The sequence below is a fragment of the Nerophis lumbriciformis genome, linkage group LG22 (assembly GCF_033978685.3).
Source record: "Nerophis lumbriciformis linkage group LG22, RoL_Nlum_v2.1, whole genome shotgun sequence".
In the NCBI taxonomy this organism is placed as follows: Eukaryota; Metazoa; Chordata; class Actinopteri; order Syngnathiformes; family Syngnathidae; genus Nerophis; species Nerophis lumbriciformis.
In genome coordinates this window covers 23134331-23147622 of record NC_084569.2, presented here as the reverse complement: position 1 = coordinate 23147622, position 13292 = coordinate 23134331, and the positions used below count along the sequence as shown (strand labels likewise).

Sequence of the window (13292 nt, the reverse complement as noted above, 5' to 3'; positions counted from 1 at the left end):
ACATTTTTCCATATATTAGCCGCACCGGACTTAAAGTCGCAGATATATACGTTGTGTAATGAGTTATTTACACAGAAATATTCTGTAAATGTTTATTTACATAACTTAATTGTTTCCAAACAGTTTCTGTAACACGGCAGAAAAACGGCTGATCAAACAAAACAGAAGTCATCGTCAAGGACCCACTAGCTGCGCAAGCCAGCTCTCCAATCAGCTAAACAGACTCAATAACTCCACCGTGACGTTTTGGTGAATTTACTGAGGAATTTGTGGAACTGAAACAATACAAAAAGAATGCCGTTGTAAGTTAATAATACTAACATAGACACTCATAAACGTGTTAGCATATTAGCTAATGTTAACAGCGCTAGCTTGATTACGTTATATGCATGAAAACACTCCTACAGACATGGACGCTTTAGTAAGTGTGAATTGTTTTAGTTATATTGTAAAACTTACAAACGTTACTTGGAGTGATGAATGAAGAATCCATCCGAGTAGATACGCTATAGACTAGGTGTGGGCAATTCATTTTTACCGGGAGCCGCATGAGCAACTCGAGCACTGCTGGAGGGCCACACCGACAATATTTCAATTAAATGTTGCTCTAATTAATTTTTGATATACTGTAAGATAAATAATACTAATAATAATATTTTCATTTAACCTAACTTATCTTTATAAAAAAGCAGATGGCTTTTGATGTTTTTATTTTAAACACTTTCTTCCACAACACTTCCTGGTGTATGCAAAATGCAAAAATTTCAATTTCTGTCACTTTATCCTGCATCCTCTTTGTTGTGAACATATCACGCCTGTAAAGTGATTGGCAAAGAAGGAGGAAGCGTTGCTGTTGCGGAAATGAGGAGTGAGGATAGACGTGCGTGTGGAAAGAACGAGATAAGTTGAGCTGTGTTAGTATAGGTTGCTCAATAAAAGTTTAAAAAGAGCGTCAGACTTGGTGTGCACTTCTTCTGGACGCTACAATTGGTGTCAGAAGTGGGATGAAATGCCTCCCAGTTCGCCTTGCCATCAAACCTGGGAGTCATCATTGAGGGTGGAATTCCCCCATGTCAAGCAGCATGCGCTGCACCTGTAGACGCTGCCTCTCTCCTTCCACCCCCTCTCTCTCTTTGCGACGAGCTCCTCACGTCCGGGATTCACACAGACACGGCACCTTAAGTCCCCACTCAGTGTCCTTCCCCTCCCGTTCAATCTTGACAAAGTCGCCAGGAAACATCGTGGCACGTACCTCCCGATGACGTAGCAGGCTGAGCACACAAGCAGCACAGTATGCTCACACAAGCAGCGGCAGTATGCGCAAAGTTTTACTTCTGACACCAATTGTAGCGTCCAGAAGAAGTGCACACCAAGTCTGACGCTCATTTTAAACTTTTATTGAACAACCTATACTAACACAGCTCAACTTATCTCGTTCCTTCCACACGCACGTCTATCCTCACTCCTCATTTCCGCAACTCAAGAACACAACATCAACTTCAGCAGGTCGTTACACTATATTCTTTAAACACAGCAACATGTGTACACAAATTAAGCACACGGCTTTACCTTTAATTTCTGTAAATAAATACTTGGCAGTCCATGTCTTGTTGAAAACACGCCATTCGTCATCAACTTTTCTCTTTTTAGCGTCTCGGGGGTAACCGGGCATCACTTGTCGCTGGGCACTTTCACTCACAGGTTACACACGGACATATGCCCATAAATAACACTTTTCAAAATAAAAGCAGCACAGTTGTATTGCACGCACGACATAGATGTTTTTTTTACATTTATTTTGTAATTTGTGATTGCCGCTGTTCATATTCACTCACTCACACACGCGCATACGTCCACACGGAAGTAATACAAATAACGCTTTTCAAAACAAAAGCAGCACCGTTGTACTGCACACTCGAAATAAATACTTTTTTAAATGTATTTTGTAATTTATGATTGGCCTCACACGGGCCGGACAGGGACGTACAAAGGGCCGGATGTAGCCCGCGGGCCGCAGAATGCCCAGGTCTGCTATAGACTGTTCAAAGCTTTAAACAGCAGGAAACACTTGTCGGCATTCACCCAGCTCCATCTGCAGTGAGCGAACTCGTCCAGAAGATGGTGCTCTAGCACAGTGGTCCCCAACCATTTTGTAACTGCGGACCGGTCAACGCTTGAAAATTTGATTTATTTTTGTCATAAAAAAATACAATCATGTGTGCTTACGGACTGTATCCCTGCAGACTGTATTGATCTATACTTATATATATTGTAGGAACCAGAAATATTAATAACAGAGGGAAACAACCCTTTTGTGTGAATGAGTGTAAATGGGGTAGGGAGGTTTTTTTGGGTTGGTGCACTAATTGTAAGTGTATCTTGTGTTTTTTATGTTGCTTTAACTAAAAAAATTTTTTTTATTTTTTTTTGGTCTGGTGCCAATCGGTGGTTGGGGACCACTGCCCTAGCACAAACAATAACACACCATTTCAGTGTCTTTGCACGTGTTTAATACAAAATGTTTTTTTAAAGAAAAATCCATAAATTAGCCGCACCATTTCATAAGCCGCAGGAAAAAAGCAGCGGCTTATAGTCTGGAATTTACAGCAAACGTGACAAAATATTTTCTGCCTTTTTGCCTCCAGACGGCTCAGCGACACCCCAGGTGCCGGCAGCGCGCCCAAGAAGGACGGCCTGCCCGCCTCCCTGTCACGTTCCGCCAGCCAGCGAACGTCTCAGCCGACCGCCGAGGTGGACCCCCAGACCATCCTCAAAGCCCTGTTCAAGTCCACGGCGCAGTCCACCTCCAGCACCGAGCCCGCCAGCTCGCAGTCCACCGCCTTCCGCATCAAGATTTAGGTCCAGTCTGGTACCGCGCTTGAAACGTCCCCCTGCATCCTCTGTGGTTTCCATCTGGTCAGAGGCCGATCCACACGCTCACAGAAAAAGGATTTTACACACTGAACATTTCTACTCTAAAGTGATGAAATATGGATATTCAATCATCTGTTTTGCTTGTTGTGATGTCATTCAACTGTTAGTTTGCAAGATGGACCAGTTTTTGTTTTCGTTTTCCTCCTCAAATCAACACATTTGGTTTAAATTGGTTATATTTGGTATTTTTAATTACTAAAAACGGGCACCACTATGTGAAATGCACCTAAACAGGAAGTGTTTGTCACTCAAAGGTGTGGACGTCATTCAGGTTTACCAGCTAAAAGTCACCAAAATGTTTCGGTATACGCCAGTTTTTCTATGACAATAAATTATTCACTAGAATTTATTGGTTATGTAAATCAGTTACCGGACAGTCCTAACATTTGAATAGTGTGGCATTCGTTTATATCTCCCTTTTGCTAAATGTTGCTCCTCTTCTGTTTTATACTGTAAATTACGACGCTTTTGATTTGTCCGTTAAGAGCAGACTGGAGAGGTCAGACTTCATTAAAAATGTAGCTTTGTAGATGTTGTGCAGGACTTGTTTTGGTTTCTTTTCCCTGTGACATCTGACAACCTGTTGGAGTATGTCGCCTGCTGGCAACAACAATAAGCATGTGTTTTCATTTAAAAAAGGATCTTAATATGTGTGCATTAAATATATAGACAAAAGTATTTGGGTATATATATAGAAGAAAGGAAGGCGGTTCATCCAAAAAGTTGGTTGGCTTTTTGTTACGGACGGAGCTTTATGTGGGCATTCTAGAAAAGTTGGAAGCTTACAATACAAAGTATTACAATTGTAAAAAAAATTGTCCTTTTGTATAAATTCAGCTTTCTGAAACCAGTTTTTAAATATTGTGCACATTTTATTATATACAATGTAGCTGTTTATGTTTAAATGGGTTTTAGTGGCAATATTTGTGAAAATCTGATTAAAAGAAAATACACGCTAGAAAAAAGGAAAACATAACAGTTACTTAAAGCTCTCCTTGATGGGTATTTTTACTAAAATGTGTGAATTTAACTGACTTTCGTTTTGTTGCGATGTACAGTAGAAATATTTTTTTTTTACAGAGCTTAATTTTAACAGTATGATACAAAACAAGCAACGTCATTCAGAATGACAACAATATAAACAAAAAAACTATTTTTTTAAAACGTGTACATAAATATTTTTATTAGACTTTTAAGTTGAAAGTACGGAAGCCCGTTTCCGCCACTAAAAAATACCCCAATGGTAAGTCGTAATTATGATATAAAACGTCGAAATTGTCAGATAAAAAGTCATAATTAAGAGATAAACGTCGAAATTATGATATAAAACGTCAAAATTATCGGATGAAAAGTTATGAGAAGAATACAGAAATTATGAGATATAAAGTCATAATTATGAGATAAAAAGTCAAAATCATTAGTTTAAAAGTAATAAAAATCCGATATATACATTTTTATTCCTCACGACTTTTATATCTTAATTTCGATTTTTTTTTTTTAGCTCATAATATTGACTGTTTTACCTCACAATTTCGTTTTCCTCATCTCATAATTTCGATTTTTAATTTCATACTTATTACTTTTTTTTTTTAATCTCATAATTTTTTTGTATTTGACATTGTTTATAGGGTTAGGCGCAATAAGTGTTCAACTTCAGCTTTTCGGTCTGTAACATCGTCAATTTATGAATGTACAACTGTTTATGTATTTTGTTGACCACTGACTGAAGAAAATAATAAACTAAAAATAATAACTTTATCTCATAAATTCGACTTTTTATCTCATGATTATGATTTTTATCTTACAATTTCGACTTTCTGATCTCATAATTTCGATTTTTAGGGGAATAAACAATAGACATCTTATAAGTAGACGCAGCATGAATTGACTAACGTGGACCCCGATTTAAACAAGTTAAAAAACGTATTCGCAATCTACTAATAAAAGTTTCAATCAATCAATCAAGCATTGGCTGCTGTGACGCGAGAAATTCGGCCGCCATTTTGAAGTGGTGATGAGGAGCCGGCGAGCAGCCTAAACTGACAGTTGACAGGTAGAAAACAAAGATGCCGGGCTGGTGTTCAGCGTTTTCCTGCTCAAATGAGCAGACTGTTGAAAATAGAAATCGGGGGATTACTTTTCACAAGTAAGATTTAACATTAACGTACTATTGGTTGTATTTTGTGAAAATAATATTACCACAGAGTTGAGAAGGAGCAAAGATCTTCAATAGTACTGAAATCGTAGCCGCAAGCAAACACGAGTATGACCATAATAGAATTGCTTGTCAATGAAATTAATTAAATGTAAAAATGTCATACTTGAATAAAATAAAGTTGAAATCAATCAATCAATCAATCAATCAACATTTATTTATATAGCCCTAAATCACAAGTGTCTCAAAGGGCTGCACAAGCCACACGACATCCTCGGTACAGAGCCCACATAACGGCAAGGAAAACTCACCCCAGTGGGACGTCGATGTGAATGACTATGATAAACCTTGGAGAGAACCCCCCCCCCCCCTCTCTAGGGGAGACCGAAAGCAATGGATGTCCAGTGGGTCTGACATAATTTTGTGAAAGTCCAGTCTATAGTGGATCTAACATATTAGTGAAAGTCCAGTCCATAGTGGATCTTAGACTTAGACTTAGACTTCCTTTTTATTGTCATTCAAGTTTGAACTTTACAGCACAGATAAGAACGAAATTTTGTTACATAAGCTCATGGTAGTGCAGGATAAAAAAGCAATAAGATGCATATATAAATAAATAAGGCTTCACGGTGGCAGAGGGGTTAGTGCATCTGCCTCACAATACGAAGGTCCTGAGTAGTCTTGGGTTCAATCCCGGGCTCGGGATCTTTCTGTGTGGAGTTTGCATGTTCTCCCCGTGACTGCGTGGGTTCCCTCCGGGTACTCCGGCTTCCTCCCACCTCCAAAGACATGCACCTGGGGATAAGTTGATTGGCAACACTAAATTGGCCCTAGTGTGTGGATGTGAGTGTGAATGTTGTCTGTCTATCTGTGTTGGCCCTGCGATGAGGTGGCGACTTGTCCAGGGTGTACACTGCCTTCCGCCCGATTGTAGCTGAGATAGGCTCCAGCGCCCCCCGCGACCCCAAAGGGAATAAACGGTAGAAAATGGATGGATGGATATAAATAAATAAATATATATAAATAATATATATAATATATATATATAAAATAAATAAATATATATACATATATATAAATAAATAAATAGATTACTGTACAGATAAATATATTGCACTTTTTCACATGCGTCCACGTAGGCAGTAGCGGTCGATGCTGCGTCTACTTATAGGCCATGAGGTGAACCAGGAAAAAGTGGCTAGAAAGTGATTTTCGTTCCCACGTCTGGGCACAACTCTTTTTTTTGCATTTTTGCATAGACAATGCCATTGTGGACATTATGTTAAAAGTTCTCCGCAAAATATCCTGGCGTTTTTTTTAGAGCCATAAATGTATAAAAATAGGAATTACAAAAAAACGAAAATCTTATGCAGCTGATTTTTCTTGTAAATGTATTTACATTCATTCTGGAAACAGAATCTCTCTCACAAATTGACATTAATACATATACCTAACATTTGAGACAAGTATTTTAGCATTGGTATACTTTAATTTTAATTTAAACCATGAAACATACGAAAAAAATGAAAAAACGCTTCAAAATAAGTGAATACAACCTGTACCATACACATGGTACATTTTGCTAAACAATTATGTTTTATACAATAAAAATTTCAGTAGATACTGATAAGAGGAAGTAAAAAATAAAATAAAATAAATAACACTTAGGCCCAAAATGGCTGACATCAATCAAAATATCGAATATTGCCGAAAAATGGAAATACAACAAAAACTGTATTACAGTTTAGAATCTGTACACAATATGGTATAAAACAATATTTACGTGAACAAAACAATGCGATGATGTCACAGCAGGTCTGAGGTATTTTTTTAAATATTTTTTTTTAATTATTTTGTCTTAACTTTGCACATTGTAAAAGCCATATCTCAAGAATTCTTAGATTAGATTTTCCTCAAATTTGGCACAAACTCAAACTATGATTATTATAATTGTTTTAAGGTCAAGTGCACTGTAACCTCACATTCTATTTTTAAAGTATTTAACTTAAGTAACTAAAAAAAAAGAAATAGTAAAATACTCTGAGGGATTTTTCTCAAATGTGGCAAAAACTAAAATTTTTATTAGAGGACTAACTGATTAAGTGTGACTTTGCGTATTCTGAAAGAGGGAGACATTGTTCATCTCTTAGTTATCACTATCATCAGAGCCATCTTTTCATGTGCTTTTATCCTCTGTTTCCATGGAAATATTGGCACAATTTTGGCACTGACACAAATCAGTACAGGACAGTCTTGCAGACATACAAGAACATCTTCCTGTCTCACATTTGCTCTGCTTGCAGCTGCAGTGGATTACCTTTAACACACTATCAGGGGCAGGATTTGTAGTCATCCATGTAACTTTTAACTCCCCATCCTCAATGGGCCATCCATTGCCATTGGGTGAATGGTGAGTAGTTCCACAACCTGACAGTGTCTCCTCCCCAAAGTCAATATTGTCCCACACCAGTATTGTAGGAGTCTTCTTCGAGAATCCAATCGGGATTTTTGTCTCTGCCCTCTAGTAGTTGTAGTTGGGCAAGGCTAGTGTCTAGACTGAGAACTGTGTCCCATGAAGCACAATGTCCTAGTCCACTCAGCAGTAACACCACTTGTGAGGAACCTGTTAAATGCCGAATACTTAGACCAAGACATAATGATTTGCCTCCGACCTCTAGATGCAAGATACATAATGTCTTGACAAACAGATATCACTTTTAGGTTCACATCTTCTGGAATATCAACATACAGTTGGTTCTTCTGTTGCACCTACAATCCAAGCAATAACATTGTACAGTTCAAGTGGCACAACAGATTTTGCATCGGACACATTTAATTCATCTGATGTGGGTGGCCAGGGGCACGTCATACCGGGAGAGTCACATAGTAGCTGCTTCAAAATCAGCGCTGCACTATTAAGTGTCCTTGTGTTCTCAGTAGTTTGCGGACCAGCTGTTGTTCTTGCCATGTGTTTAGTGTCACTTTCACCTTGGCTTACTTCAGTTGACTCAGTTGTGTCTGTACCTGATGGATGAGGTAGCCTGTCTATCAGCTTTGCAGACAATGTCTCAACAAAAACCAGTTCGCAGATGTTGCGCTTTCCTGATCAGTTGGGGAAAGTCCAGAGTCAGCCTTCTCTTTAATTGATCCTGCCTGCAACATAAAAACACAGGGAAAGAGGAGCACAAGGGTGTAAATAAAGATATATTCATACTGAAAAGTATTAGTAGTTTAAATATACTATCAAAGCCTTTTTTTAAATTATTTATTATTCTTTTGATATTTTCCAGCATAAACGTGTTTTAAATCGCTGACAAAAAAAGCTTCTGTTGTTACCTGTAGTTTGAAGCATCACAATCTTCATGTTTTTGCACCGTATTTAAAAACATTTGTCGTAGCTGGTTCATTCTCAGCACCTCCTGATTAACAATTACTCTTTGGCAGAATATGTATTAGCTGGCATCAAAGGTTGGTTCACTTCTGAAAAGAAACACACACACACACACACACACACACACACACACACACACACACACACACACACACACACACACACACACACACACACACATTTAATATGTGCCAAAGGGTATGCAGTCAAGATTGTTGCTACATAGTAATGTTGTGTCGTTCGCAAACGATTCGTTCAAACGAACAAATCTTTTGAGTGAACGTACTGAACCGAATCACTTCATGAACTGATTCATTCCTTTCTCAGTTCAGTTGAGCTCCGCCGCGACCATGCCGGTATGAGTGGAACTGGCGCATTCTGTGACTCACTGAACCCTCGACGTCGGCGAACGACGCAGCCAGCTACTCATCATGGGGGCGGGGGGAGGGACTGAGCGAACGATTCGTTCACCGCGGATTAACGACATGAATCACTCAGTGAACGACAACGCTCTCGCTCTCTGCTCTGCTTGCCCCAATGCCGCGAGTGATTCTCCTCCTGTCGCGGGGATATGTTCCATGCCATTGGCATCCGTTCTCCATTCATTCTCCAAGCTAACGGCTAATGTTGACTCAAGCCACATTGAAAACAAACACACACACGCGCCCCGTCCCCATTATCTCAACACATAAAGTTATGAGAGTAGAGGAGACAGAAAGAAAGTCAGTGCAAGCAGGGCAAGGCTGAGGGGGAGGGGCGGGGGGTAAAGTGTAGGGCAGGCTGTTTGAGAAGATTTAAAATAAAAATAATAACTAATGTATGTACTATTTTATAATATATACTATATTTATCATTTTGACTTTTTATATTATTTAAGCTATTTTCTTTTTTATTGCATATTTAAGTTTATATTTCCATTTTTATATTTTTAAATGTAAGCTACAGAAATTTTAGTTTTAATGTTGGCATTTCTGGCACTTGGTTTAATATTTGTTTTGTTTTATTTAAGGTAGCCTATTTGTTTTCTTTTTGTTTGCACATTTAAGTTGATATTTTCTTTGTTATATTTTTAAACGTAGGCTACAGAACATTTAGTTTTTATGTTGGCATTTCTGGCTCTTAATTTATTTGTTTTATTTTGAAGGTATTTATTTTCTTTTTGTTTGCATATTTAAGTTTACATTTTCTTTGCTACAGAACATTTAGTTTTTATGTTGGCATATGTTAAGGGTTTCTTAATTTAATGTTTATTTTTGCACTAAACAAACGAGGCCTATTTATTTAACTGTTGAATGCAAGCATTTTAGTATAGGCTATTACTATTTTTTTTATTTCCCACTTTTATATATTTCTTATTTTAATTTCAGTGCAATAAAACATATTTAACAACCAAGACATTTAGTCACACTTTGTTTATTGGACAGGCCGGAAACGCACACACAGTGTTTTTAAAAGTAACAGAATCTCTACTACAGCTGCAATGTCTGTTTGCGAACGTCAAGGGGAGTCTGTCAGGGCTGAGAGCGATTCACGTCTGTCGCCCTCTGGCCCACAGAACTGTAGCTGAGTGATTCAGGTTCGCTTCACGAACCTAAAGAACTGACTGGTTGTCGCTGAGGACGTGATTCAGGTTCGCGTTGCACTCAGTCACTCATTCAGAATCAGGACTCGCGAACCTACTGACACAGAGAACTGACTGTGTCGCGGAGGAGGACGTCACATTGAGGCTCTCGTTCAGTCACTGTGCGCGACGTTCATTGGGTGCTGAGGGCTTGTGTCGTTCGCGAACTGACACACACCGAGATCTGCCGCTGGGGAAGCTGTTATTGACTGACTCATGATTCGCCGACCTGCACACAGAACTGCTGCTGCAGAAGTGATTCAGGTTCACGTACTGAACTGTGGCGCTGTACTGCCTGGTGTACTGCATGCACAGAGCTGTGTAAGGACTCGCGTTCACCCTATTTGCTGCTTCTCCCGCGAATGTCTGCACTGTACTGTACTACGCACGCCCCCCGCCCCTCTCCTTTTTCCCCCTCTTTTTTTTTTTGGGGGGGGGGGGGGGGGGGGGTTTCGTTGAACACATTTTTTGAACGACTCAATTTAAGGAACTGATTCTAGTGATTCAGTACAGTCAAAAGAACTGCCGATCCCATCACTACTACATAGCCTTTACAAGTGCATCTAAAACAAATGTAATATTATAGAAAAGTCCATTCAAAAAGTTAAACTTGTATTTATTCTATATTCATTTCATAATTATTGACACTGTATCTGTCATGCATCTATAATATGAATTGTAATTTATAATGTGTATATAATTGATAATGCAATTTAATAACTCACACTTCATCTGCGGTTCCAGTAACTGTTACATCAGACTTTGTCATGAACCTGGTGTACTGTCTGTAGCAGGACTTGTGGTACCGCACCTCCATGGCCACACAGTCTTTGTCTTCAATATGCAAGAGAATGCTACTGTCTTGCTTTATCCTGGCAGCGTTCATCAACTGGCCTAAACATAAAAGATGATTAAATGGTTTGTATGTGTGTAAGTGCAACGTGTAGTGTGTGTGTTTACCTGCTGAAAGCGTTTGTGCCTGTGAAAGATGGTCCTTCTGCCGTTAGCCTCCCACAGTAACTCTCTTGTCCGTTTTCTTGCAAATGATCCAAATGTCAGGGAGCACAGGGCCAGCAGAACCGATAGGCAGGCCCGTCTTCGATCTTAGTTTTTTCTTTGGAATGTCACTTGTCGAGCCTGAGCGTTGTCCGATGCCACAAACTCATCTTGACCCACATCCAGCCGTTTGGCCAGTTTTTCTGCAGAATTCAAACGCTTCTTATCAATGAACCGCCGGTAACAAGTCGGGTGAAGCCCAGCGTCATCAGGAATGTCTTTAAATTCAACATCGATATAGGATTTGAATGTCTCGGCTACTTTATGAGACTCGCCATCACAGCAAAGCCACCGTTTTAAACAATTCCTGTAAGTATCCCACCTTGTGATAGTGAAATCATTCACCTTTTCATTCCTACAGACGTAACATGCATGTAGCATATTTTGTTGTTCTTTTTTCGAACTTTTTTAAGGTGTTTCAGCTGTTTTAGAGTTTTTCCTCTTCATCACTAAACGTTGTTGACATCGCCATCTTGGATCTGCGCGGCTATCTGATTGGTCGAATGTGAAGCACGTGACAAAAACGTCACCTCTTGGGACGAAAATATTGTTACGCCAAGCAAGAAATAGTCCCGACTTTAACACTAATATACAACATTTGCCTGGATGTCCAGTGGAGAACTTTTTTTTTCTCTTTGAAAACCAAAATATAGTTTTTAAGAACCAAAAATGATTTAGAGCCTAGACATGGGAACGAGATAAAACGAAAACGGGTTCATCTTAAGGCCTATTATAAGATGTCTATGGAATAAACAACAAGGAACACATATACTATGTATTCAAGAAACCTGGCTGAAGCCAAAATTGAGCTTTATAATAAAAGGATACATAACAATACGTAAAGATAGGAATGATGGGCAAGGAGGAGGATGTGTCATATTTATTAAAGAAGACATGCATTATACAATATTAAAAGAAAAACAAGAACTAGAAATAGTAGGGGTAGAAGTATGGAATAATAAAGAAAGATACAAAGTGCTAAACTTCTATAATCCGTGCAAGACATTACAAATTCATCAACTAGAAACAATAGTCGAGCACTGGAGTGGCAATATCATTTGGTGTGGTGACTTTAATGCACATAGCACAATGTGGGGTGAAAGGGATGACTGAAATGGGGAAACATTGGAAGCATTTTTGGAGGAAAAAGAACTGGTGTGTGTGAATGATGGGTCGGGAACAAGGTTAGATGTAGTTACGGGTAAAGAAACAGCAATAGATTTAACACTAGTGTCACAAGGGTTATCAGGAAAGGTAGAGTGGGAAGTAAATAAAGACAGCACTATAGGAAGTGATCACTACCCAATCTTCATTCACATAAACATAAACCAAAGGACAGAAAGCACTAAAATAGAAGGAAGATGGAAGTATAATCACGGTGATTGGGGACAATTTAGAGAAAGTACCAACATGACATTAAAGGAAGTGGATATAAATCAAGATATTGAACAACTGAATACAGATATTACAAAGTGCATAATGGAAGCAGCCAAAAAGGGCATACCAAGGAGTAGTATAGGGAAAAGAAGGAAGATGCCGTGGTGGACACAAGCGTGCACAGACGCAATAAAAGAACGGAATAGAGCATTTAGAATATTGAGAAGAACACATAATTTCCAAGATATGATCCAATATAAAAGGCACCAAGCTAAAGTAAGGTACGTTATTAAAAAGACAATAAAACACTATTGGAGAAAGTTTTGTGAATCATTAAATAGAACTACTCCTTTAGGCCAAGTGTGGGGAATGATCAAGAAAATGTCAGGGATCAGAAATGAACCTAAAAATCATGTAATGAAAGATGGGACATGGTGTGTGGTAGAAAATAAAGAAAAAGCAGAACTTTTAGCAAAAACATTTGTTAAAGTGCACAGTAATGATAATTTGAGAAATGTAGAAAAACAAAAGAGAGAAGAAACAATTAGTTTAAATATTGGGGAAATGATGGAAGACAACGATAATAGGTCAACACTATAGATATGACATTTTCTTTGAATGAAATGGTTTGAATATTGAAAAAGGTTAAAAATACAACACCAGGAAAAGACCAGGTGAGTTATCAGATGATCATAAACTTAAGTAGGATTGGCAAAGAAGTGGTCTTGAAATTATATAATAGGATATATGAAGAAGGA

The 13292-nt window shown here is 38.6% G+C and overlaps 1 protein-coding gene and 1 long non-coding RNA gene across 5 annotated transcripts in view; one reads left to right on the top strand and one right to left on the bottom strand.

The window, feature by feature from the left end:
• The window catches only part of poldip3 (polymerase (DNA-directed), delta interacting protein 3), a 28446-nt gene extending 24865 nt beyond the window's left edge, over nt 1–3581 (top strand). For all 3 annotated transcript variants that reach the window (XM_061973569.2, XM_061973568.2, XM_061973567.2), the window contains one exon: nt 2646–3581. In XM_061973569.2, coding sequence (XP_061829553.1) covers nt 2646–2859 — 214 coding nt within the window. In that variant the 3' untranslated portion in view covers nt 2860–3581. The remainder of the gene's footprint in view (nt 1–2645) is intronic.
• A 4176-nt stretch (nt 3582–7757) lies between these two features.
• On the bottom strand, nt 7758–11974 carry LOC133615411 (uncharacterized). Of its 2 annotated transcripts, none has more exons than XR_009816711.2 (4): nt 11062–11974; nt 10827–10995; nt 8426–8569; nt 7758–8242 (listed from the first exon to the last, which is right to left on the bottom strand). It is a non-coding gene; the product is annotated as an uncharacterized lncRNA (long non-coding RNA). The 2 variants fall into 2 exon arrangements; XR_009816712.2 differs by having other exon boundaries at nt 8426–8566.
• Between the last annotated feature and the right edge of the window lie 1318 nt (nt 11975–13292).